This window comes from Protopterus annectens, chromosome 13.part0 (assembly GCF_019279795.1).
Source record: "Protopterus annectens isolate FY-2018-M chromosome 13.part0, PAN1.0, whole genome shotgun sequence".
In the NCBI taxonomy this organism is placed as follows: Eukaryota; Metazoa; Chordata; order Ceratodontiformes; family Protopteridae; genus Protopterus; species Protopterus annectens.
The window spans coordinates 1,165,892,514-1,165,919,433 of record NC_056747.1 but is presented as its reverse complement, the minus strand read 5'-3'; the positions used below and the strand labels follow the sequence as shown (position 1 = coordinate 1,165,919,433).

General features: G+C 45.5%; 1 protein-coding gene across 1 annotated transcript in view; it reads left to right on the top strand.

Moving 5' to 3' along the window:
- The window catches only part of ATXN7L3 (ataxin 7 like 3), a gene marked incomplete in the record, with an annotated part of 1,421,578 nt that overhangs the window by 1,173,673 nt on the left and 220,985 nt on the right, over window positions 1–26,920 (top strand). The window contains 1 exon segment of the mRNA XM_044055168.1: window positions 24,733–24,872. Within this exon segment, the coding sequence (XP_043911103.1) occupies window positions 24,733–24,872 (140 nt within the window).

Sequence of the window (26,920 nt, the reverse complement as noted above, 5' to 3'; positions counted from 1 at the left end):
GGTGCCTACGCAGCCCCTGACGACCGCTTCCACAGAACCACAGACCGCATCAGACTCCCACGTGGAGCTGGCTGGGCCTTCGGATGCACTAGGCCTTCATCTTACCGATCCTAAACCTACAGAGGGAATCAAAGTCGCTAGCAATCCACAGTTAGAGGGTGTTTTCAGGCCTACCCAGTTAACCATTAAACCCTCTGTTAAGTCTAAGCCCCCCTAAAAGCAAAGAAACAGACGCAACTCTCTCCAGGACAGGCTTCCATGCCTAAGAAACAAATGCTAAAAATGGCCGAGGACCTAATCACCCTGATCAGGGGGTCCCATCCCCCGCCTGATAAAAGGCCTAGACAAGATGCAGACTATGAATCTTCTGACCAGGTGTCCATTTCCTTTGACTCTTCCCCGAACCTAGGATATTCTTTACTCCCTTATGAGGATTCTGATGCTGAGGAATCAATTCAGTCATCCTCTCCACCTGTGGATTACTCCTTTGGTGTGAGACCTTACATACCATGAGGGAGCATTTCCATTGGGAAGGTCAGGATTACTCAGAATCCAAGAAAAGGCTCAGAGACTTCCTTTTATTGCCTCAACACAGACCCCTTGCTATCCCGCCAGTTTTAGACATTGTGGATGATGTGTACACTGAATCCACTTTGAACCCTGACTCCTTACCCCCAGCCCCAGTTAAACCTGATAGATGTTAGAGTCCCTGACTCTCACAAATTTCTGTACAAAAGCCCTGTTGCTGACCCTGAAACTATTTCTCAGGTACCCAAAGGGATTAAGGCCTCATCAGCAAAAAACCCAGTTCCCTCTGACAGAGATTCCAGAGCTTTAGACAGATGGGGAAAGAAGGTATATACGTCTGCAACTTTAGCAATGAGAGCCTTGAATTGCCAGTTTCACATGCTAAAATATCAGCAATTTTTGATGTCTCAGTTGAAACAAAAGATGCTTCCAGATTCAGATCCTCCTAACTTAAAAGAAATGCAAGATTTATTGCATGCTGCTGAACAAGTGGGAAAACGTACTTTGCAATGTGGGTTTGATTCCTTAGAGGCCTCCTGTAGAGCAGCAGTTACAGGCTCTGTCATTAGAAGGCATACTTGCTTAAAAGCACATACGTTACCAGATCATGTTAAGGTAAAATTATTGGATGCACCTTTGCAGCGGGATGTGCTGTTTGGAGTTAAGGCAGAGGAGGTATTAAAGAAGATGGAGGATAAGGCAAAATCTATGCAAACGGTGAAATATTTCTTACAGGTTCAGCCTCCTCGTTTCAGCAGAAATTGGCCAACAAAGAATTGGTCCTTTCCAGTCACAGACAGACCTCAAAGGGGCAGATACAGACGTCCAAGAGGTAGAGGTCAGACACAAGGCCCTTACAGGCCCCGACAGTGGGGCACATCAGGCCAGAAAGAAGAAGACAGGCCTCAACCTTATAAAAAAACAGACTCAATGACTTTTCACTACAGCTGCCAAACAGTTCTCTCTTGGCAGCCCCCTTAGGAGGAAAACTGGCACTTTTCTATCACAACTGGCATTGCATCACCAAAGACAAATGGGTTCTCAACATTGTATCTCAAGGTTACCGGTTCCATTTTCACACCCTGCCAAGGCTAAAAGGAATGCTAAATCTGCCACCAAATCAGTGGGCAGAGGCTCAAAAACAAATTACGGCACTCATGGACATGAGAGCTATTCAGAAGGTACCACCACAGGAACAAGGACAAGGATTTTACTCAAGACTCTTTCTGGTTCCCAGAAAGGACAAAGCCTGGAGACCCATTCTGGACCTTTCTACACTAAACACTTACCTGGATGCACTGAAATTCATGATGTTGACACTACAGCAGCTTCTTCCCATGCTCGGCAAGAAAGCTTGGCTCGTGACGTTGGACCTCAAAGAGGCATACCTGCATGTCCCTATCAGACAAAATTGCAGAAGATACCTCAGATTCCTAGCTGGTTCAATGCACTGTCAATTGCACTGCCCTTTGGCTTATATACTGTGCCCAGGGTCTTCACAAAGTGCCTGGCACCAGTAATTGCATTTTGCAGGCAAAAAGGAATTCAGATTTATCCATACCTGGACGACTGCCTGATTCAAGCAGAAAGCAAGGACATTCTACTAAAGCATCTGTTGTACATAAAAAAGTTATTAAGTTGCCTGGGGTACACAGTAAACGAAAAGAAATCAAAACTAGTGCCCTCACAACAGATAATATTCCTGGGTGCCAGCTTGAACACAACAGCCCAGATGGCTTATCTTACGCCAGACAAGCAAGGACAACTGACTCAATATTTTCAATTAATGGCAACAAAGACCCAACTCCCTGCAAGAAAAATTCTGTAGGCCTTGGGCTACATGGCATCTTGCAAACTACTAATTCCATATGCCAGACTGCATATGAGGAAACTACAATGGTACCTAAAGAGTGTATGGTCTCAACACTGTCAAAGTTTGGAAACAGTTATACCACTAATTCCTTGCCTACAACAGGAGTTTCGATGGTGGGCACAAGCTTGTCACCTCAACAAGGGACAGCCTTTCACTCAACCCACAGCCAGGCAAACACTGACAACAGATGCATCGGATTATGCCTGGGGAGCACACATGGCAGGAAAATGTATCCAGGGCGAGTGGCGCACAGAGCAAAGACCTCTCCACATCAATCAAAAAGAGATGCTAGCTGTACAAAATGCTATTATAGCTTTCAAGGACCTACTGCATCCAGGACAATTGCTACTAAAGACAGACAACACCAGAGTTATGTGGTACATAAGCAAGGGGGCACACACTCCTACCCCCTCTGCAGACAAGCCATGACCTTGTGGAACACAGCTTTAAACTACCAAGTTCATCTGCAAGCACAATTCCTGCAAGGAGAGAAAAACACACTGGACGACGACTTAAGCAGAAACATTATGGACCCACACGAATGGGAACTGAATCCACAAATATTCAGAATGATAACACAAAAATGGTGGAGCCCGGACATAGATCTGTTTGCTTCCCCAAAGAACTGCCAATTACAGAAATTCTGCACAAGGAACTACCATCCACAAGCATGGAAAGTGGATGCCCTGTCATTCAGCTGGAAAAAACTACAAGTATACGCTTTCCCTCCTTTACCTCTCCTCCCAAAGGTGCTCATAAAAGCCAGGCAGGAAGAGCCAAAAATGATACTGATTGCACCAGACTGGCCACGCCAGCACTGGTACCCAATCTTAAAGAACTTAGCACAAGAACCACCCTGGATTTTGCCTCAAATCCCAGAGTTGCTGACACAGCACAACAATCAGGTACTTCACAGTCAGCTAAAGACCTTAAACCTAGCTGCATGGAAAATTCCATAGTCAAGCAAGCAATGCCTCTCTCCAAAGCTGTTATGGATGTCATTCTGGAGGCCAGAAGGCCTAGCACCAGGAAAGCATACTCGGATAAATGGAAGAGATTCTGTGCCTGGAACCAAGCGCACAGCCTTGACCCTCTTGTCCCAAACATTCCTCAGATACTGCAATACTTAACTGAGATGCTGGACAAGGGCCTCTCTTTTTCATCCATCAAGATCCACACCTCAGCTATCTCTGCTCATTACAACACGGATCCACCAATTTTTTCTAATCCTTTGCTCAAACAATACCTCAGAGGGGCTAAAAACATAAGACCGCCCCGTAGAGCACCTACACCAACTTGGGACCTCAACTTTGTTTTGTAAAAATTAACTCTACCTCCTTTTGAGCCAGCTAACACAGCAGAAATAAAATACATCTCTTGGAAAACTGCTCTGCTACTGGCAATCACATCAGCATGAAGAGTTTCAGAATTACAGGCACTAATGGCAGTGGAACCTTTCCCCGTCTTCCACCAGGACAGAGTGTCTTTAAGAACTAACCCTACGTTTATGCCAAAGGTGGTATCAAGTGTGGCTCTGAACCAAACTATTCACTTGCCAACTTTTTATCCAAAACCACAGAACAAAGGGGAGAAACTGCTAATTCTTTGGACATTCACACGCTTCTACTTGGACAAAACCAAAGCTTTCAGAAAATCTGAGCAATTATTGGTAGCATACGCTGCAGGAGCACAGGGAAAAGCCATTTCAAAGCAGACTATTTCAATATGGATAGGACACTGTATACGTTTCTGCTATACCCACCATGGGAAACCTGTACCTAGCAGCATTAGATCTCACTCCACCAGGGCAACAGCCACTTCAGCTGCCTACCTCAGAGGAGTACCTACCAAGGATATTTTGGAAGCAGCAACATGGAGTTCTGTGCATACCTTCACCAAACGTTACCATTTGCCCTTGTACTCCAAATCCAGAACTGGCTTCGCCACTGCAGTACTGCAGGGCCTTATAGCCACCCCTAATGCCTTATAGATCCAGCCTCCCTACCTCAGCTTTGGGATTCCACCCGTGTGTAATGACTGCAGCAGTGTAACACGATGAACATAGTACAGTTTTGTACCTACCATAAATGTAGATGTTCGAGTGTTGACACTGCTGCAGTCCAGCTTACCCTCCCTCCTTCCCCTCTTACTTCTGGTACTTACCTAGGACATCCAACCTTTTTACCTTTGGGGAGTATTTACTGGTAACTAAAAATGGTTGTTTGCTTTTCTTTTGTATTGTTTACTAGCAATTTGAATTGCCTACCTATTTGGGGGCACCTGACATCTGGGGCAAGAAAAACTGAAGAAAATGGCGGTGGCTGCATCTTATATACCCCTGGCGCACTGACGTCAGGGAGGAGGCGACAGCAACCGACGCCGGACCAAGACTTTGGAACTCTGGCCGACTGTGGGACCACTTGATGGCAGGATAACCCAAGTGTAATGACTGCAGCAGTGTCAACATTCGAACATCTACATTTGTGGTAGGTACAAAACTGTACTTTCTTCCACACCACACACAGACACAGCTATGGCCAATTTAGTGTCTCCAGTCCACCTACTGCATGTCTTTGAAATGTGGGAGGAAACTAGACCACTTGGAGGAAACCCACACAAACACAGGGACAGAATGCAGATTCTGCACAGAAGGCACCCCAGCTAAGAATTGAACCAAGGAACCTTTTGATGTGAGGTGACAGTACTATCTGCTGTGCCACTGTGCCATCTTATCATATTCTTCGCAAAACAAACCTTTGTCAACCAAACCGATAGGTTCATTTAGCAAGGTCACTCACTACTTCCATGACCGTTTTCATGAATTCCTCTGTGGATGAAATTTCTTCTGCAGCAACATGGTCTACATTGCACACCTTCATCAAGCCCTGTAAGTTGGATATATTGTTCAAGTTTAAAGCCTTCTTTTGGGCAGTAGTCTTGAATGGTCAGCCTGTCATGATACTACCCTAGGGTTATAGGTAACTTAGGATTCTGACCAGTCCATTATGTTCATACAGGATGTTTAGGATACAAAGCTTTTTTTGTTTACCATAATGCTGGAGCCTTTCATCATAGCCCATCCAGTAAGATGTCTTTCTCCTTCACTCCATCCCTCTTCCAAATTGTCAATGTTCATCGTGTTTCACTGTTGCAGTCCTAACTAATGGGTTATCCGGCTCCCGGTAGCCCTCGGTCGGCCAGAATACCAAAGGTAAGTAAAAATGACGTCGGTTGCCATTGGTTGTAAAGGACGTCTGGGCGTCCGATACAAAAGGAGGCAGCCGACATCACTTCCTCAGTCTTCCTTGCCCATGGAGCCCGAAGCAGAAGCTTTTCATGCACAAGTGCCGGTCAGCAGTTTACCTTTGTTGGTTTCCAACTACGAGAGTTGAAGTCTACTACAGCTAAGTAACCCAGTTGAGGATCCTCTTTTCTTGCCTTAACGAATGTCAGAAAAAGTTAATTGCCTTACCTGTGGAAAGCAGATTCCCCATAGAAATTTTCATTCCTATTGCATTATTTGGTTAGGCCTTGACCACGACGTTCCCAATTGTGATCTCTATGCCGCCTTTAATCTGTGTACTATTCGTCGTCGGGCTAAGATTTTGGCTAGGCATTTTGGAGTTTGGCCTAAATTCGTTGGTATGGCGTCCGCCGGTCTTCAGGTTTCGGATTTTCTGAAGAAACATAAGGGGTAAGGACCATGACAGTTCTCAGAATGCTAAGTCCTCGGATGAGGTTAAATTGGTCGTCAGTCAGGCGGTAGCCAGTGAGACACCTTTGCAGTTCCTGCAGTCCGCAGATGTACAACCGCAGGACTTGATTGAGTCCGAGTCTCTTTGGCCTTCGGTCTCCATTTTGCCTTCTGACCTGTCGCCAGTCGCCTCTTCTGCTGGAGCAGGAACTGCTAAGCTGACTTCGGTGTCCGAGGCCTCCGTTTTGCATTCTGACAGAAAACTTCTTCCTTCGACTTCTGCTGCAACTTCGGTGGTTGCCAGGCCTCCCAAGTCCTTCAGGCTGGCAGGTAAATCTTCCATTCGTAAGCCTGTGAAAAGGCAGGCTGCAGTTTCTTCTCGTTCCCATCGATCCCAAATGGTTAAAATGGCTAATGATTTGTTAACTCTTTTATTACCGGTTCTCGGCTTCCTCCTCCTAAAAGGAGCAGGGATGATGTTCATCGTGCATACAGCTGCAGTCATAACAGATGGGTTGTCCTGCCGTCAGGCGGGTCCTCGGTCGGCCGGATGTTGTCGCTTCTTCCCTGACGTCAGTGCGGCAGGGGTATAAAAGAACCAGCCGACGCCATTTTCTTCAGTCTTTCTTGCCGCGCGGTGCCCGAAGCAGAAGCAGTTCGCAAGTGCCGGTCGGCCAGCTCCTGAGATTACGAAAATTTTTCAGCCGAAGTCTTCTTGAAAGCTAAGTACCCCGTTGGGGAAACTTTTCTTGCCTCTGACCGATGTCAGACAAAGTTAATAATTGCATTTCATGTGGGAAGCAAATACCACATAAGGATTTCCATTCCTATTGCATTCCTTGCTTAGGCCCAGACCACGACGTCTCGGCCTGTCATTTTTGTGCTAGATTCAACAAACGCACTATTAAGCGTCAGGCGGAGTTCGCCCAACACTATTTTGGTAAAAAAATTAATTACATTATGTCGTCGGATACTCAGACTCCAGTTTTGAGTAAAAGACGCAAAGATAAGGACCGACACACGAGGTCCGCGACTTCTACCGACACCAAGCTAAAGCTGGCTACAGGTGCTCCGGTTCTCAGCGAGGCACCTACGCAGCCCCTGAGTACCGATGATGCTTCTTTAGCGGTGACTTCTGTGCCCGAGGTCGCAGGCTCCTCGGCCCCAACCCCGACTACAGATACCGACGCCACTCTTGGCGGGAAACTCAGAGTTTAGACAGGCCTGCCACCTCTCAAGGTGTCTTCAGACCTTCCTCTTTTTCCATTAAAGCTTTCACAAAATCTAAAGCAGCCATGAAAACTAAAAGACAAGCTCCACAGAGCCCCTCTCAAGGCCCCATGCCTAAAAAACAGATGCTCAAAATGGCTGAGGATTTGATTACTCTTATCAGGGGTTCTCAACCTCCCTCGGATAAAAGGCCCAGAATGGAAGAAGACTACCCTTCCTCAGACCAGGCCTCTATTACCTCAGAACATTCTGAGGACCAGGAATATTCATATTCCCCTTTTGAAGATTCTGATGCTGAGGGGTCCATTCCCTCTGTTTCACCCCCTGAGGACTATTCCTTTGGGGAAACCTTACATACCTTGAGGGAACACTTCCACTGGGAAGGCCAAGATTACTCAGATTCCAAGAAAAGGCTCAGGGATTTTCTCTTGCTTCCTCAGCACAGGCCTCTGGCTATCCCTCCTGTCTTGGACATACTAGATGATGTGTACACAGAGGCCAGCCTTAACCCAGATTCTTTACCTCCAGCTCCTGTTAAACCTGACAGGTATTACCGGGTTCCTGATTCACACCAATTCCTATACAAAAGCCATGCTGCTGACCCAGAAACTATTTCACAGGGTCCCAAGGGAATTAAGGCCTCTACTGCCAAAAACCCATTACCTTCAGAGAGAGATTCCAGAGCTTTAGAAAGGTGGGGGGGGGAGAAAGGTATACACCTCGGCCACTTAACCATGAGGGCATTAAACTGTCAGTTCCATATGTTAAAGTATCAACAGTTTTTGTTATCTCTGTTGAAAATCAAAATGACACAACCTGAACAACCAGACTTGAAGGAGTTGCAGGATTTGTTGCATAGTGCAGAGCAAGTGGGTAAACATACTTTGCAATGTGGTTTTGATGCTTTAGAGGCCTCATGTAGAGCTGCTGTTACAGGGTCTGTCATACGTAGACATGCTTGGCTCAAAGAGCAAACCTTACCAGATCATGTCAAAGCTAAATTACTAGATGCACCTCTTCAAAAAGATGTATTGTTTGGTGTTAAAGCTGAGGAGGTATTAAAGAAAATGGAGGAAAAGGCAAGATCAATGCAAACAGTGAAAGATTTCCTACAGGTACAACCTCCACGTTTCAGCAGAAATTGGCCTTCAAAAAATTGGTCCTTTCCAGCCACGGACAGACCTCAAAGAGGTAGATACAGGCGCCCGAGGGGTAGAGGGCAATCTCAAGGATCATTCAGAGCTAGACAATGGCAAGCACCTACACCAAGAGGTGGAGAGGATAGATCACAGCCATTCAGAAAGCAGACACAATGACTTTCCCCTTTGCATGCCAAGCAAAGCTTTAATGGCAGCACCTTTAGGCGGAAAACTGGCATTATTTTCAAAAAAATTGGCATATTGTCACAAAAGACAAATGGATCCTGGACATTATAGACAGAGGCTACAGATTCCACTTTCACACCCTTCCAAAAATGAGAGGCATGCCAAACCTGCCACAAAATCAAAGGGCAGAGGCACAAAAACAAATTTCAGCTCTCATGGACATGAAAGCTATTCAAGAGGTACCTGCACAAGAACAGGGTCAAGGTTTTTATTCCAGACTATTCCTGGTACCAAGGAAGGACAAAGATTGGAGTCCTATTCTGGACCTATCCATCCTAAACACACATTTACTCGTACCAAAATTCAAGATGCTCACATTACAGCAGCTTCTTCCCATGCTGGGCAAGGAGTCTTGGCTGGTAACATTGGACCTCAAGGAGGCATACCTGCATGTCCCTATCAGACAAGATTGCAGAAGATACCTCAGATTTCTTGCAGGTTCAACCCATTATCAATTCTCTGCATTGCCCTTTGGCTTATCTAGTGCGCCCAGAGTGTTTACGAAATGCCTGGCATCAGTAATTGCCTTCTGCAGACTTCAAGGGATACAAATATACCCATATCTGGACGACTGCCTGATCCAAGCGGACAGCAAGCACATACTTCTGAAACACCTGGCGTTTGTAATAAAGTTGTTGAACTTTCTGGGATACACAGTCAACAAAAAGAAATCAAAACTAATACCCTCTCAAGCAAAAATTTTCCTGGGTGCCAGCTTGAATACAAACACCCAGATGGCCTACCTCACGCCAGAGAAACAAGGGCAACTATCTCAATACTTCAGAAAAATGGCAACCTTCACCAGGCTGACTGCAAAGAAAGTCCTGCAGGCTCTGGGATTCATGGCATCTTGCATCCTGCTAATCCCATGTGCAAAGCTGCATATGAGGAAACTTCAATGGTACCTTAAAAACTTATGGTCTCAACACAGCCACAGTTTGGAAAAATTATACCACTCATTCCATGTCTTCAAAAGGAATTTTTGTGGTGGGCTGAAGCATGCCAAAGAAACATAGGTCTCCCCTTCTGCATGCCTCAAGCAAATCAAATCATCACAACAGACGCCTCGGACTACGCCTGGGGGGCGCGCATGACAGATCAGTGCATTAAGGGCAAATGGTCCCAAAAAGAAAAGCACCTACACATCAGTCAAAAGGAAATGCTAGCAGTACAAAACGCTATTATGGCCTTCAAAGACCTACTGCATCCAGGCCAGGTATTGATAAGGACAGACAACACCACAGTGATGTGGTACATAAACAAACAGGGAGGAACTCATTCGTACCCCCTGTGCAGACTAGCCATGTCTCTTTGGAACACGGCTCTGGAATTACAAATCCAACTTCAAGCACAATTCCTGCCAAGCAAGGAAAACACGCTGGCAGACAACCTAAGCAGAAATATGACAGATCCACACGAATGGAAGTTGCATCCTCAGGTTTTCGCAAAGATAATCCAGGCATGGGGAAGGCCAGACATAGATCTCTTTGCTACCCACAGAAATTACCAACTAGAAAAATTTTGCCCAAGGACCTATCATCCACAGACCTGGAAAGTGGACGCACTTTCTTTCAGTTGGACAACATTGACAGTTTATGCCTTTCCACCTCTTCCTCTGCTGCCCAAAGTTCTATTAAAAGCCAGAGCAGACAGGCCAAAGATGATTCGCATTGCTCCGGACTGGCCAAGACAACACTGGTATCCACTCCTGAGCAGCCTGACGCATTCCCCACCATGGATCCTGCCTCTAGTGCCTCTTCTGTTGACCCAGCACAACTTCAAAACTCTTCACAGTCAGCTGAAAACCCTCAATCTAGCCGCATGGAGGATTCCTTGATTTCCCAACAGACCCTCCTCTCCAAGGAGGTGCAGGATGTCATCTTGGAGGCCAGAAGGCCTTCTACTAGAAAAGCCTACTCCGCCAAATGGAAACGGTTTTGTGCCTGGAATCAGAAAAAGGGCCAGAATCCTTGGGTACTAAATTTACCTCAAATATTACAGTACCTAGCTGAGATGTTAAACAGTGGACTTTCCTTCTCCTTCATCAAGATCCATGCTTCAGCCATTTCTGCACAATACAACACTGATCCTCCTTTATTCTCACATCCTCTCTTAAGACAGTTCCTCAGAGGGGCTAAGAATATAAAACCCCCAAGGAAGCCACCAGTACCTGCTTGGGACCTCAACTTCATTTTAGAAAAACTGACCCTGCCTCAATTTGAGCCAGCTGCTTCAACAGGTCTGCAATATTTATCATGGAAAACAGCCTTCCTTCTGGCTATCACCTCAGCACGCAGGGTTTCGGAACTACAAGCCCTCATGGCTGTGCAACCTTTCATCATTTTCCATCAGGACAGAGTTTCCTTACGAACCAACCCTTCCTTTATGCCAAAGGTGGTATCCAGTGTAGCCTTAAATCAGACTATCCACTTAACTACCTTTTATCCTAACCCACAGAACAAAGGGGAAAGACTACTACATTCCTTGGACATTCACAGACAACTTCGTTATTATTTGGACATGACAAAGCCATTCAGAAAATCAGAGCAACTTTTTGTGTCCTATGCTGCAGGTGCTCAAGGAAAGGCTATTTCCAAACAGACAATCTCAAAATGGATAGCCCACTGCATACGCTTTTGTTACTCATTTCATGGTAAAACTGTACCTACAAGCATCAGATCTCACTCCACAAGGGCCACAGCTACCTCTGCAGCTTTCCTCAGGGGGGTTCCTACCAAGGATATTTTGGAAGCAGCCACTTGGAGTTCTGTACACACTTTCTCCAAGCACCATCACCTTCCACTATACTCTAAATCTAGAGCGGGCTTTGCCACAGCAGTCTTGCAGGGCATCCTTTCTCCTCCTAGTTCCTGCCACCCCTTTTTAGCTTTGGGATTCTACCCATCTGTTATGACTGCAGCTGTATGCATGATGAACATAGTACAGTTTTGTACCTACCATAAATGTAGATGTTCGAGTGCTAATACAGCTGCAGTCCAGGTTTCCCTCCCTCCATCCCCTCTTGGGACAGGCCTTATGACAAACCCTCCTCATACATCCTGATTGGGGTATTCTTTTATGGTGTATTTGCTTGCAAATTACTGTTTTTTGATTATATTGCATTGCATTATTACATAAGTTTATGTTTTGCCTTTCTTCTGGGGGCACCTGACATCTGGGGCAAGAAAAACTGAAGAAAATGGCGTCGGCTGGTTCTTTTATACCCCTGCCGCACTGACGTCAGGGAAGAAGCGACGACATCCGACGCCGGACCTAGACTTTGGAATTCGACCGACCGAGGACCCGCCTGACGGCAGGACAACCCATCTGTTATGACTGCCGCTGTATTAGCACTCGAACATCTACATTTATGGTAGGTACAAAACTGTACTTTTCTCCTGACGTTTTGTCCTGTTCAGGTTCTGATTCTTCCAGCATTTCTGCTAATGAAGAGGAATTTTCTCAGGCTTTTTCTCCTTTTGAGGACTCAGATGCAGAGGAGTCCATTCCTTCGGCCTCTCCTCCAGGGATTTCTCTTTTGGTGATACTTTAAATACCCTCAGGGAACATTTTAAATGGGAAAGTCAGGATTATCCCCAATCTAAGAAACGGATTAGGGAATTTCTGGATTTACCTCAGCATAAGCCTCTTGCTATTCCCACTGTGTTGGAAGTTGATGATGTTTTTCTGGAAAATTCCTTGACTCCAAATTTGGTTCCTGCTGCTCCCAGGAAACCTGACTGGTACTACCGAATCCCTGATTCTCATCTGTTTCTTTTCAAGAATGCATTGGCGGATCCAGAGGTATTTCTCACGGCCCTAAAGGAGTTAAGGCCACTGTTACCAGGAATCCTGTCCCCTCCGATAGGGAATCTAGGAACCTAGATAGGTTGGGGCAAGAAAGTTTATACTTCTGCCACCCTAGCTATTAGGGCTACCAATTGTCATTTTCATATGCTGTAGTTCCAGCAGCACACCTTGGAGTCTATTAAGTCTAGGATTGTAAGTGGTACCTCTTTTGGCAGAGAGTAAAGACATGCAGGATTTACTGAATTCCGCCAGTCTGGTCAGTAAGCATTCTCTGCATTGTGGTTTTGACATCTTTAAGGTCTCCAGCAGGGATACAGCTATTGGATCTGTTATTAGAAGGCACACTTGGCTCAGAGAACAGCCTCTTCCAGAACCTGTCAAAGCTAAGCTTTTGGATGTACCTTTGCATAAAGACGGTCTTTTTGGCAGCAAAGCAGAGGAGGTACTTAAGAAGATGGAGGATAAGGCACAGTCCATGCAAACTGTTAAGGATTTTCTGCAAGTGCAACCCCCTCGCTTTAGCAGGAATTACCCTTCACAGAGTTGGACCTTTCCTGATACCGGCAGACAGAACCGTTCCAGGACTAGAAGTTACAAATCATCTCGGGGGCAGGCAGCTACCCCTCAAAGGTCTAGGCATTGGCAGGTTTCCACTTCTAAGGGGGGGAAGCTCCAAGCCTGCATCTCAATCAAAACACTCTCAATGACTTTTTGCAACTTCTGCCTGTTTTTGTTTGCCTGGAGAGTCCTTTAGGGGGAAGGTTGACCCTTTTTGCAGATGTCTGGGCCAATATCACAGATGACAAATGGGTGCTCAGAACGGTGTCCCTAGGGCACAAGTTTTCTTTCCGCACCTTTCCAGCGCCCAAGGGATTCCCAGACGTTCCTCCAAACCAAAGGCAGAAGTAGAAAAACAAATTTTGTCTTTGTCTCATCTGGGAGCAATAGAATCAGTTCCTGCTCAGCAGGTAGGCCAGGGCTTTTATTCCATGCTTTTCCTAGTTCCAATCAAAGAAGGTATCTGGCGTCTTATCCTAGATCTTTCCATTGTGAACTCTTTTCTAGTAATTTCAAAGTTCACAATGCTCACTCTTTATCAGTTGCTACCACTGCTAGAAAAGGATTTCTGGCTGGTGACTTTGAATCTCAGAGGCTTATCTGCACATCCCTATCAGGGAAAGTTGCAAGCAGTATCTTCGTTTCAGAGTGGGCAAGCAACATATTATCAATTTTCTGCGCTGCCCTTTGGCTTATCTACTGCTCCCAGAGTCTTCACAAAGTGCCTGGCCCCAGTTATTGCTTTTTGCAGGCAGAAGAACATTCAGATTTACCCATATTTGGACGACTGTCTGATTCAAGCAAGTTTTCAGGCACAGCTGTTAAAGGATCTGGAATTCATAGAGAGACACCTCTCTTCCCTGGGTTACACTCTCAACGAGCAAAAATCAGAAATGGTGCCATCCAAGGAGATAACATTCCTGGGAGCTCGTCTGAACACAGCTGCCCAGATGATATATCTCACCCGGGAGAAGCAGACAACTCTTTCAGTTTACTTCAAGGACTTGGCAAACCTGTCCCAGCTCCCTGCAAGGAAATACCTGCAAGTTGTGGGATTCATGGCATCTTGTATTCTCATGATTCCATATACAGACTGCATATGAGGAAATTGCAATGATACGTCAGGAACATTTGGTGTCAACACACAGAGGACCTGGATATGATGATTCCTCTGCTTCCATCTCTGCAGGTGGAGTTTCTTTGGTGGGCAACAGCCTGTCTACAAAACAAAGGCATGCCTTTTCGGACACCTCCTGCCACTCAGGTTCTGACTACAGACGCATCGGACTATGCCTGGGGTGCACACCGAGATGGTAGATGCATACAGGGATGTTGAAGCGCCCAGCAGATGCACCTGCACATAAATCTAAAATAGTTGATTGCAGTTCAGCAGGCCATACTAGCTTTCAAGCATCTTCTTTCTCCAGGGACCCTGCTTTTCAGAACAGACAACACCACAGTCATGGTACATCAACAAGCAGGGAGGGACTCGCTCTTACCCCCTGTGCAGACAAAGCATGAATCTTTGGTCGATGGCAGCATCCCTGGACCTGCATCTCCTAGCTCAGTTTCTTCCAGGAAGGGCTCAGTGTTTTGGCAGACCAGTTAAGCAGGCAAACCCTGGATCCTCACGAGTGATAGCTGAACAGAGCAGTCTTTTACAGCATCATTCAATGTTGGGGCATGCCTCAGGTGGATCTTTTCTCCTCCCCAGACAACCATCTTCTACCTCTCTTTTGCACCAGACAGCATCACAGCAGAGCCTGGAAAGTGGATGCTTTGTCCTTTACTTGGACTTTGCTGTCAGTGTATGCCTTCCCTCCTCTTCCTCTTCATCTAGAGTATTAGTGAAGATCAGGGATGAATGATCAAGTACTATTCTTATAGCTCCGGACTGGCCCAGACAGCATTGGTATCCGCTGCTTCACAGTCTCTCCCTTTTTCCTCCTTGGCATCTTCCTCTGAAGCCAGATCTTTTGGTTCAGGAAAGGGGAAACATTCTACATCCTCATCTTCGGTCTCTCCATTTGGCAGCATGGCTAATTGCATGACTCCTTCCCTTTCTTCCTCCCTTTCCCAACAGGTGGTTGACGTGTTGAGGGAGGCAGGAGGCTTCGCACTAGGAAGTCCTACGCTGGCAAATGGGAAAGGTTCTCTCAGTGGAAGCAGGCTAGAGGGGAATCTGCTTCTCAGCCTACCCTTCCTCTGCTCCTGGAATACCTAGCTGATTTTCTTCAGGGTGGTCTTTCTTTTTCCTCTATCAAGATCCATGCTTCAGCCATTTCTGCTCATTGTTCTCTTGAGCAACCCATTTCCTCTTATCCCCTGATGAAAATGTTTCTCAGAGGGACTTGCAACTTAAAACCTCCCAGAAGGGCACCTACTCCAGTCTGGGATCTCAATTTTGTTCTGGAGAAAACTCACTCTTTCTCCTTTTGAGACAGCTGCCTCTGCAGATTTAAAATTTCTCTCTTGGAAGACCGCCTTCCTCATGGCTATAACTTCAGCAAGGAGGGTTTCGGAGCTGCAAGCTTTGATGGCCGTGGAGCCTTTTCTTATTTTCCATGCAGATAGAGTCTCTCTGAGAAATAATCCCTCCTTTATGCCTAAGGTGGTTTCTAGCCTGACTCTTAATCAGTCCATACACCTTCCTACCTTCTTTCCTAATTCTTGAAATAAAGGTGAAAGGATCCTACATTCTCTTGGTGCACAGACAGCTCAGGTTTTTACCTGAACAGGACTAAAGACCTTCAGAAAACTGCACAGTTGGTCAGTTTTGCCCCTGGACCCAGGGCAAGGCTATTTTTAAGCAGACCATTTCTAAATGGATTGCACATTGCATTACTTTTTGTTATTCCTTTTATGGCAAAGCTACTCCTCAAGGGGTTAAGACCCACTCAACTGGAGCTGCTTCCACTTCTGCAGCCTTTCTAAGGGGTGTCCCTACTAAAGACATTTTGGAGACTGCCACATGGTCTTCTGTTCATACTTTCACAAAGCATTATAATTTGCCTCTGTTTTCCAGAGCCAGGGCAGAGTTTGCCACTGCTGCGTTGCATGGCATTATCTCTAACCCTTGATGCTGGTGGATGTTCTTTGTGTTTCACTGTTGCAGTCATTACATTTGGGTAATCTGCTTGCAGGTTGCCCTCAGTCGGCCTGATTAACAAAGTCTTGGGTCCTGCGTCGGTTGCTGTCCCTTATTCCATAACGTCAGGTCATCAGGGGTATAAAACATGCAGCCGACGCCATTACATCAGTCTTTCTTGCCGTGCGGTGCCCGAAGCAGTTCGCAAGTGCAGGTCGGCCGACTCCTGAAATTTTCATTTTCGAGTTTCAGAACCGAAGTCTTCAACTAAAAGCTAAGTACCCCGTTGGGGAAACTTTTTCTTGCTCCTTGCCAGTGTCAGTAAAAGTTAATAATTGCATTACTTGTGGAAAGCAAATACCTCATAAAGACCTCATAAAGATTTTAATTCGTACTGTATTCCTTGCCTAGGCCCTAACCACGACGTACCCTGCTGTCAGTTTTGTGCTTTATTTAATCAGCACACTATCCGTCGTCTGTATATTTTTGCCTCTAAATATTTCAGTTCTTGGTTTAATTATCCAGAAATGTCATCGGTTAGCCATTCGACTACCGGGATTCTGAAAAAATGCAAAGATAAAGAGAGAGAGAGGCCACCGAGGTCCAAAACTGCCGACGACGCTTCTCCTAAGCCAGTCGCCAGTACTCAGTGAGGCGCTTTCGCAGCCCCTGATACCCGCTACTTCTGATTCGCAGGCCTCTGCCGAGACCCATTCGTAGTCCAGTATGCCGTGAGATATTTCAACTATGGAACCTGCGGATGTCTCTACCTTGGATGGGTCCGGAGCCGCTGTGCAGGCACCGGCTTCTGAGGGTGTATTCAGACCTACGGACTTGCATATTAAATCGACGCCTCCTTCATTACTAAGGCCTAAATTTCGATCCATGTCTAAATAACTGATACCCAGGCCACAGGCTCAGGCCTCTATGCCTAAAAAAACAAATGATAAAAATGGCTGAAGATCTAATAACTCTAATCAGGAGTAGCCAACCCCCCCGTAAGAGGCCTAGGGCTGAGCTTGATTATGAATCTTCTGCTCAGGATTATGTTTTTGCTGACTCTTCTGATGACCTGGATTTGTCCTTACCTACTTACGAGGATTCTGATGCAGAGGACTCTATTCCCTCTGCTTCCCTTCCTGAGGATTTTTGTTTTGGGGAAACCCTACATACTCTATGGAGCATTTCACAGGGAAGGCCAGGAATTTTCTGATTCAAAAAAGAGGCTTAGGGATTTCCTTCTGCTACCTCAGCATAGGCCTTTGGCTATTGTTCCTGTACTAGACATTGTTGATGTTGCTTTCTCGGAATCCAGTTTGGCCCCTGATTCCCTGCCTCCTGCTCCCAGTAAACCTGACCGATACTACAGGGTCCCTGAGTCCCACAACTTCCTTTTCAAAAATCCTATTGCAGATCCAGAGATTATTTTACAGGGGCCCAAGGGCATTAAGTCTTCTACTGCTAAAAATCCTACCCCTTCTGATAAGAGACTCCAGGGCACTGGATAGATGGGGTAAAAAGGTTTATACTTCAGCAACCTTGGCAATTAGAGCTTTAAACTGCAAATTTCATATGTTAAAATATCAGCAACATGTTATTGGACTGCTTAAACAGCAAATGATGTTGATTCCTAACTGTGTGGAAAATAAAGATTTACAGGATTTAATGCATTCTGCTGAACAAGTTGGAAAACATACTTGGCAATGTGGTTTTGATTCTTTAGAGGCCTCTTGCAGGGCTGCTGTTAACTGGGTCTGTGCTTAGAAGGCACGCTTGGCTTAAGGAGCAATCTTTGCCTGATCATGTTAAAGCTAAATTGTTGGATGCTCCTTTAAATCAGGACCGCCTGTTTGGCAACAAGGCTGAAGAAGTTCTTAAAAAGATGGAAGATAAAGCTAAATCTATGCAAACTTTTAAAGATGTTTTTACAAGTTCAGCCTCCTAGATTTAGTAGGCACTGGCCCTCTAAGAATTGGTCCTTTCCAGCTCCTTCCAGGTCTTCTCAAGCCAAACCCAGACACAGCAAAAAACCCAGGTTTCAGTTCCAGGGGACTCACAGAACTAAGCAGTGGGGGGCCTCCACTTCCAAGTCTGGGAATAACAAGACCCCCCCCCATGGTAAACTGTCTCAATGACTTTCTTTTAAAATTTCCAAGCACTTCTCTTCTGACTGCCCCTTTGCGTGGAAATATTGCTCTTCATGCAAAGAACTGGGAACTCATTACCCAGGACAAATGGGTTTTAAATGTAGTGTCCCAGGGATACAGATTTCACTTCCACACATTGCCAATGCCAAGTGGGTGGCCGGACCAACCCCCAAATCAGTTGGCAGAGGCTCAAAAACAAGTACTTTCTCTCTTAAGCTTGGGTTCTGTTCAACTGGTACCAGAAGAGGAAAAGGGACAAAGTTTCTACTCCAGACTTTTCCTGCTACCCAGAAAAGACAAATCATGGCATCCAATCCTGGACTTGTCTACTCTAAACACCTTTCTGGAGTTTCCAAAATTCAAGATGCTGACTCTTCACCATTTACTTCCTATGCTAGGCAAAGACGCCTGGTTGGCAACACTAGATTTCAAAGAAGCATACCTGCACATCCCAATCAGGGAATCTTGCAGAAGATACCTACGCTTCAAAGCAGGCTACACGCACTATCAGTTCTCTGCACTGCCCTTTGGCTTATCTACTGCGCCCAGGGTATTCACGAAGTGCCTAGCTCCAGTTATTGCATTTTGCAGGCAAAGAAGTATTCAAATATAGCTATACCTGGACGATTATCTAATTCAGGCAGAAAGCCAGGACATTCTTTTGAATCATCTGGCTTTTGTAAAAAGGGTTCTAACTTGTCTGGGGTACACCGTAAATGAAAAGAAATCACAACTGGTACCCTGTCAACAAATTACATTCCTGGGTGCAAGCTTGAATCATACTTCCCAGATGGCTTACCTCACGCCAGAAAAGCAAATTCATATGACAACCTACTTCAAACAAGTGACCACAAAAACCCTGTTATCTGCAAGACAAATACTGCAAGCCTTGGGGTTCATGGCCTCCTGCATTCTTCTAATTCCATATGCAAGACTGCATATGAGGAAACCACAGTGGTATCTAAAAAGCCTATGGAGTCAACATTCTCACAACCTAGAAACAATGATTCCTGTCTCTATCATACCTTGCCTACGCCTAGAGTTCCTTTGGTGGGCAGAGGCCTGCCACCAAAATAAGGGACTACCTTTCACACCACACCCTGCCGCCCAAACCCTAACAACAGATGCATCAGACTATGCATGAGGGGGCTCACCTGGCAGGAAAGTGCATTCAGGGCAAATGGAACCCAAGTCAAATGCACCTGCATATCAGTCAAAAAGAAATGTTAGCTGTACAGAATGCTCTGACAGCCTTCAAGGACTACATTCTTTCAGGACAACTAATGGTAAAGACGGACAACACCACGGTTATGTGCTACATAAACAAGCAGAGGGGTACACATTCTTACCCCCTCTGCAGACTAGCCATGGCATTGTGGAATACAGCCATGAGCTACCAAGTGCACCTACAAGCTCAATTCCTGCCAGGAAAATTAAATACACTGGCAGACGGACTAAGCAGAAACCTCATGGACCCACACGAGTGGAAACTGGAACCAAGGATTTTCAACATGTTGACAAGCGAATGGGGGAGCCCAGATATAGACCTGTTTGCCTCCCCCCAGAACTATCAATTGGACAAATTTTGCACAAGGACTCCCCACAAACAAGCCTGTTTATGCCTTCACCCCGCTTCCTCTACTCTCCAAAGTACTGCTAAAAGTCAAACAGGACAAACCAAGGATGATTTTGATTGCTCCAGACTGGCCGCGCCAACACTGGTATCCCCTCCTGCGCAGTGTCACGGTTTTCTCCATGGCACTTGCCTCAGACTCCTTCCCTGCTCTCTTAGCAGGAGAACCAGATTCTGCACCCTCAGCTTCCAATACTGAACCTTGCAGCCTGGCTAATTAAACTCTCCCTTACCATCCCTCAGCAAACCCGTGATGGATGTCATCTTAGAGTCAAGGAGGCCTAGTACTAGAAAATCTTATGCTGAAAAATGGAAAAGATTCTGTGCCTGGAACCAGTCTCAAGGGATGAGCACAGCAATGCCCAATTTACCTCAGATTTTACAATACTTAACCGAGCTGCTTCATAAGGGCCTCTCTTTTTCCTCCATTAAAGTCCATGCCTCAGCCATTTCAGTTCATTATAACACAGAACCTTCCCTCTTCTCTCATCTCCTGCTCAAGCAGTACCTCAGAGGGGCCAGAAATTTGAGAACACCCAGGAGAACTCCAACCCCAGCCTGGGACCTTAACTTTGTATTGGAGAAACTCACTTTACCTCCTTTCGAGCCAGCTGCTACTGCAGACTTAAAATTTCTTTCTTGGAAAACAGCTTTCCTTTTAGCAATCACTTCAGCTAGAAGGGTATCTGAATTACAGGCCCTTATGGCAGTGGAGCCTTTCATCATCTTTCATGCGGACAGGGTGTCACTCAGAACCAATCCATCCTTCATGCCCAAGGTGGTATCCAATGTGGCTCTTAATCAATCCATTCACCTTCTTTCCCAATCCACAGATCAAAGGGGAATGGATTCTGCATTCCTTGGATGTACACAGACAACTTAGATTCTACTTGGACAGGACTAAACCTCAGAAAATCTGAACTGCTGGTAGCATTTGCTGCAGGGGTAGAGGGGAAGGCTATTTCAAAACAAACCATTTCTAAATGGATAAGCCATTGCATTCATTTTTGCTATAAGCACCATGGAAAACCCAGCCCCCAGGGGATCAGACCTCACTCCACCAGGGCTGCATCTACTTCTATAGTCTTTCTCAGAGGCATTCCTACCAGGGACATCCTAGAAGCTGCTACCTGGAGTTCTGTACATACTTTCACCAAGCATTATCTTTTGTCAATTTTCTCTAAATCCAGAGCTGGCTTTGCCACTGCAGTCTTGCAGGGCCTTATAGCTGGCCCTAATGCTATCTAAACCCCTCCTCCCCAACCATAGCTTTGGGAATCTACCCAAATGTAATGACTGCAACAGTGAAACACGAAGAACATAGTACAGTTGTGTACACTTACCATAAATGTAGATGTTTGAGCGTATTCACTGTTGCAGTCCTGGTTACCCTCACTCCTGCCCCCTAACTTCTTTTAGCTATACCTCTACTTTCCTTTACTATGCTTAAAAGCCTTTTTGGTGTATTTGTTTTTTTGTTGGAGGTATACCTTTGTGTTTTTATGTTTAATTGGTCCCCATTAGGGGGCACCTGACATCTGAGGCAAGAAAAATTGATGTAATGGCATCGGCTGCATGTTTTATTCCCCTGATGACCTGATGTCATAGAAAAAGGGACAGCAACCAACGCAGGACCCAAGACTTTGTTAATCAGGCCGACTGAGGGCAACCTGCAAGCAGATTACCCAAATGTAATGACTGAAACAGTGAATACACTCAAACATCTACATTTATGGTAAGTGTACACAACTGTACTTTTCTAGTCCTGCCTCCTCTTCCTCCTCTAAGGTCTCAGAGAAGTCTAAGAAGAGAAGTACTTCAACTTCTCCATCAGTTCTGAGCTCGAAAAAGGCAAGAGTTTCAGTTCTATCATCTTTCTTGGATCCAAGAATGAAATTGTTCAAGCCTTTAGCTCCGACAGAATCATCGGAACCAGAGAGCACTACCAGTTAAGTCTTTGGATCCAACTTTGTCTTTGGCTATGATAAGTGCAAGAAAGACATGTTTCGGTGCAGAGTTCTTTGGAACTGATGCCTCAGATAAAAGATTAGTCTTCCACTACCTTTTTCAAACTTAGGACTTGATATTCACCTACAGTAAACCTATTTCCAGACAGACATACTTCTCCTTTCTTGAAAAGAGACAGATCTCCGTCTGTCATGTCCACCCTTTCTTCCAGAAGTCTTACTGAAGATGATGTGGAGAAATTGATGAGGAAAATTTGCTGGATGCAAGGTGTGACCGGAACCACCTCGGTTCCAACCCCCACGGATCAGGGACTTCAGCCTTCAACTTCTCCTCCTTTAATTCTTCCTATAACTTCACTGGAAGCTTCAGAGACCATGGTTCAAGCTGTCCAGTACTGACTACGTTAGATCCAAAGACATTCTCACCTCTAGGTCCGACGATTGCTCTGAGTTCTTTGGTTCAGTCAGAACCGGAAACCTCTCAGAGCCTTGTCTGTTCTGTTGGTTCTGAGGGGTTGGAGTCTACTCCTATTTTTTAGAGCAGTCTCTTCACCTCAGGGCTTTGGCTTCTGCCTCGGGGGGGGGGGGGGGTCCTCAGAGTGGGGAGGGACTATGACTGCAAGGTCAGCCCTCTCTGATCCAGGATCCTTTCCTTCCCTGGGGGGATCTGCTGTTGAGGCTGTGGAGAGAGCCATGGCTGCTTCAGTCAGTTCTTTCCCTCTTGGAACAGCCAACTCTGTGACATTTTCATTCAGAGCATGAACCATTGCCTCAGGCTTCCCAGCAGGGTGTGCCCTCTCTTCTGATACCTGCCAGACCACCCCACTGAAGAGGTTCCTAGGAAGAAGTGCAAGAGGTAGCACGTGGATTATCCAGAAGAAACTATTTCAGAAGACATTCATTTTGACAGGGGCAAAGGATCCCCAAGGTCACCTCCTGATGATTCATTTAGAGACATCCTAGAAATCCTGAGGTAGAGAGGTGATTGGACGTCCAATCCTTTGTCTGAGGAATCCATGTACCCATCCATCTACTTCCTGGGTAACTCCGCCCACTGATGTGCTCATTGAGTTGATTTCTTGGTGGGCATGAAAGCCCCTGATTCCATTGAGCCCGTCCCTAGAAGTCCAGACAAAACTATCACTGCCCCCCGAGGATAAGCTGTTCTGGACAGAAGGTTTGCCTGTGGATGCCATGGTCGTGGAGGCGGCCACAAAAAAGGAATTAACAGAGGAAAGTTCCTCTAGCCATCCTCCCAACAAGGAGTGTCGAATGATGGATAGATTTAGGAAGTGAGTTTATGCATCAGCAACCTTTGCCTTTCCATTCTTGAACTACCTGGCACATTTCACCAGACTACACAAGGGATCTGATTAAAGAAATTTCAGATACCCTCTCAGGAGCCATTCATGAAGAGGTTCAGGAGTCTGTTAATTCTCAGTTACCCCTAAATTCAATTTCTAATTCTTCCATGAGGTTTATTTTGTATGTACCAGAAGGAACGACTAGAGCAAGCGGGTTCAGGTGTTGTCAAAAGGAGACATGCTTGGATGCACTTATGTGATTTTGCAGAGCCCTTTAAGTCTTCGTTTGTCAATGCTTCTTTTGACAGCACATCCTTGTTTGGCCCTAAAGTTAAAAACACATTGACCAGATGTGAGAAAGATGGGAAAAACCCTTTTTGCTGTGGGTGTACTTTTTTCCACTCCACAAAGATCCTTCTCAAGGAGTCAGTGCAGTGGTTGGAAAATGTGGTTCAGGAAATGCCAAGGATTTTCTCATGACACACGTGATGGTGGTTCCCCCAGGGGAGGGGACTCTTAAGGGGAAATGCCGCCCTCATGGCAGAAGGGTCCGCAAAACCAAGGGTGCAGAGATTTTCTTTGGTAAACCCTTTTCGAGTTCCTGAAACGAGGCCAGATTGTCCTCCTCTGGAGACTGTCGGGAGGTCACTGATCCCTGCATCAGAGACCCTGGCTACAGATAACTTCCAATACATAATATCCAGAGGTTATATTATACCATTTCCCTTCCTCCATACACTTACAAAAATTCCCAAATATTCCACCCAGTCAAAGGGAACAAGCACGCTACAAATACAAAAGCTGCTAGAAAAGAGTCATTCAGGAGGTCCCAGCAGACCAGAGAGAATGTGGAATTTACTGTTGGAAACTTGTCTATTTCCTGTCTTTCTGGGGGTAGCCTTTTCAGGTTTGAATACATTTTTAAAATGATAGGTGGGTGGCGGGGCAACAACATTAGGTTTGAGTTGAAAATGTAGACTTCTTGCTATACCCCTTCTGCAGTTATGGTGAGAGCATTCACACAACTGTGCTGTCTGCAAGGATGCCTTCTAAGCCGGGTGTTTGTTACTTTTCATATTGCTCTGTGCGTCTGTGTGCTCCCTCCATCCTACAACTTTTTCTTTGAGTCTGGCAAGTATCTGTTGCATGCTTTGTTTTTCACAGATTATGCTTGCTGTGAAGATTTGAACTGAACAGTGCAGATATATTAGGCATGTGTTCCTGGGTTGATGTTAGACTCTATTTTGAATGCTTGTAGGAAGCATATGCATACACCTACTCTCACCCCAAGCACAGAAGTGAAAGGGAAATGCATTTCTAAGTTGATGTAACAAGAGGAAATCTTTGACAAACCATGTGGTGTGTTTAGTACTTGTGTTTCTGAGCACAGGGTGTCTGTAGTGGAAAGTTGCTTAACTCTATTTCTGTATCTTTACTATGTATTTATAATGTTAGAAGTTGTATTTCAAAGTGGATAGCTCTGCCAAAAGCCCAAAGCATTTTTTTCTTTCCCAGAAGTTCCCTGCCAGATGGGGAAGCAAGTGCAGATACCGACAATTACGATGCATCTGAGAACCAGGCCCTTGTTTCAAGTCGGCTACAGTGGGACGGTTCTTCTGATATTTCCCCCCCTGACTCTGTCTCTTCAAAAGCAAGTAAGTAGATTTTTTTTCCAGTTGCCCTAGTGACGGAAGGTAGAACTTATTGATCTGAGTTTGTAGATCTGGCTGGGCCATACCTCACAAATGTCTAGAATTTTTCAAAATGTCCAGATTTTTGCCTCATATTTTTAGTTTGTTCCATATAAAAATTGTGGTTTTCTGGTAAATCTTTAATAATTTAATTCGCTATATAATATTAATGACAGACATTTGAGTGTCAGACTTAATATCCATTTACTCACAACCCCTTTTTCCCACTTTTGCACAAGGGGTCAGGGTGTCACTTTAACAGTGACAATCAAGAGCCAAGGTTTACACCGCTAGGGAGCTAGCCCTGCCACGGTAGTTCTACCACACCATAAACTCACATGCACACCTCTGGCCAGTTTAGAGTGTCCAGTCCACCTACTGCATGTCTTTTGAATGCGGGAGGAAACCCACACGAATACAGGGAGAACATGTAGACTGCACAGAAGGCACCCCAGCCAACAATCGAAGCCGGGAACCTCTTGCTGTGAGGCAACAACACAGTTTGCTGCACCATTGATGTTCATCGTGTTTCACTGTTGCAGTCATTACTTTTGGGTTATCCTGCTGGCAGGCTACCCTCAGTCGGCCAAAATTCCAAAGTCTAGTTCCGGCATCAGTTGCTGTCGCCTCTTCCCTGACGTCAGTGCGCCAGGGGTATAAAAGATGCAGCCGACGCCATTTTCTTCAGTTTTTCTTGCTGAGCAGTGCCTGAAGCAAAAGCAGTTTGCAAGTGCCGGTCGGCCGACTCCTGAGATTTTCAAATCCGAATTTCAGAACCGAAGTCTTCATTAAAGCTAAGTACCCCGTTGGTGAAACTTTTTTCTTGCTCATAGAGATTCTAGGGCTCTAGACAGATGTTCTGCTACCTTGGCTGTAAGGGCTTTAAATTGTCAGTTTCATATACTTAAATATCAGCAATATTTAATGTCACTGCTTAAACAGAAATTGTTGACAAATACTGAATGTTCTGAGAACAAGGAAATGCAGGATTTATTGCATGCAGCTGAACAAGTGGGAAAGCATACTTTGCAATGTGGTTATGATTCACTGGAGGCCTCTTGCAGGGCCTCTGTTACAGGTTCTGTTATTAGAAGGCATGCTTGATTAAAGGAACAGAATCTGCCTAATCATGTTAAAGCAAAATTATTAGATGCTCCATTACAGCATGATACTTTGTTTGGTACTAAAGCAGAAGAGGTGTTGAAAAAATGGAGGATAAAGCAGAAATCCATGCAGACAGTCAAGGATTTCTTACAGGTTCAGCCACCCAGGTTTAGCAGGAACTGGTCTTCTAAAAATTGGTCCTTTCCAGTGTCAGACAGACCACAAAGAGGCAAATACAGGCGTCCCAGAGGCAGATCTCAGCCCCAAGGCTCATACAGGCCTAAACAGTGGGGTGTTCCTACCTCCAAAAGCGGAGAAGACAAATCTCAACCTTACAGGAAACAGTCCCAATGACTTTCCTCTGCCAGATCCAAGCACTTTTCTTTTGGCAGCCCCCTTAGAGGGAACACTAGCACTTTTTTCATCAAATTGGCAAATGGTTACCCAAGACAAATGGGTCCTGAACATAGTGTCCCAAGGCTACAGGTTCCATTTTCACACCCTACCAAGGTTAAAGGGTATGCCATACCTGCCACACAATAAATGGGCAGAGGCACAAAAACAAATTACAGCCCTCATGGACATGAGGGCCATTCAACAAGTACCACAACAAGAGCAGGGGCAAGGATTTTACTCCAGACCTTTCCTAGTGCCCAGAAAGGACAAAACCTGGAGACCAATACTGGACCTGTCTATACTAAATACGTTTCTGGAAGTTCCAAAATTCAAAATGTTGACTCTACAGCAGCTACTGCCCATGCTGGGCAAGAAGGCTTGGCTCGTAACTTTGGACCTAAAAGAGGCATACCTGCATGTCCCAATCAGACAATCTTGCAGAAGATACCTCAGATTCATAGCTGGCTCAATGCACTACCAATTCTCTGCACTGCCTTTTGGCTTATCTACTG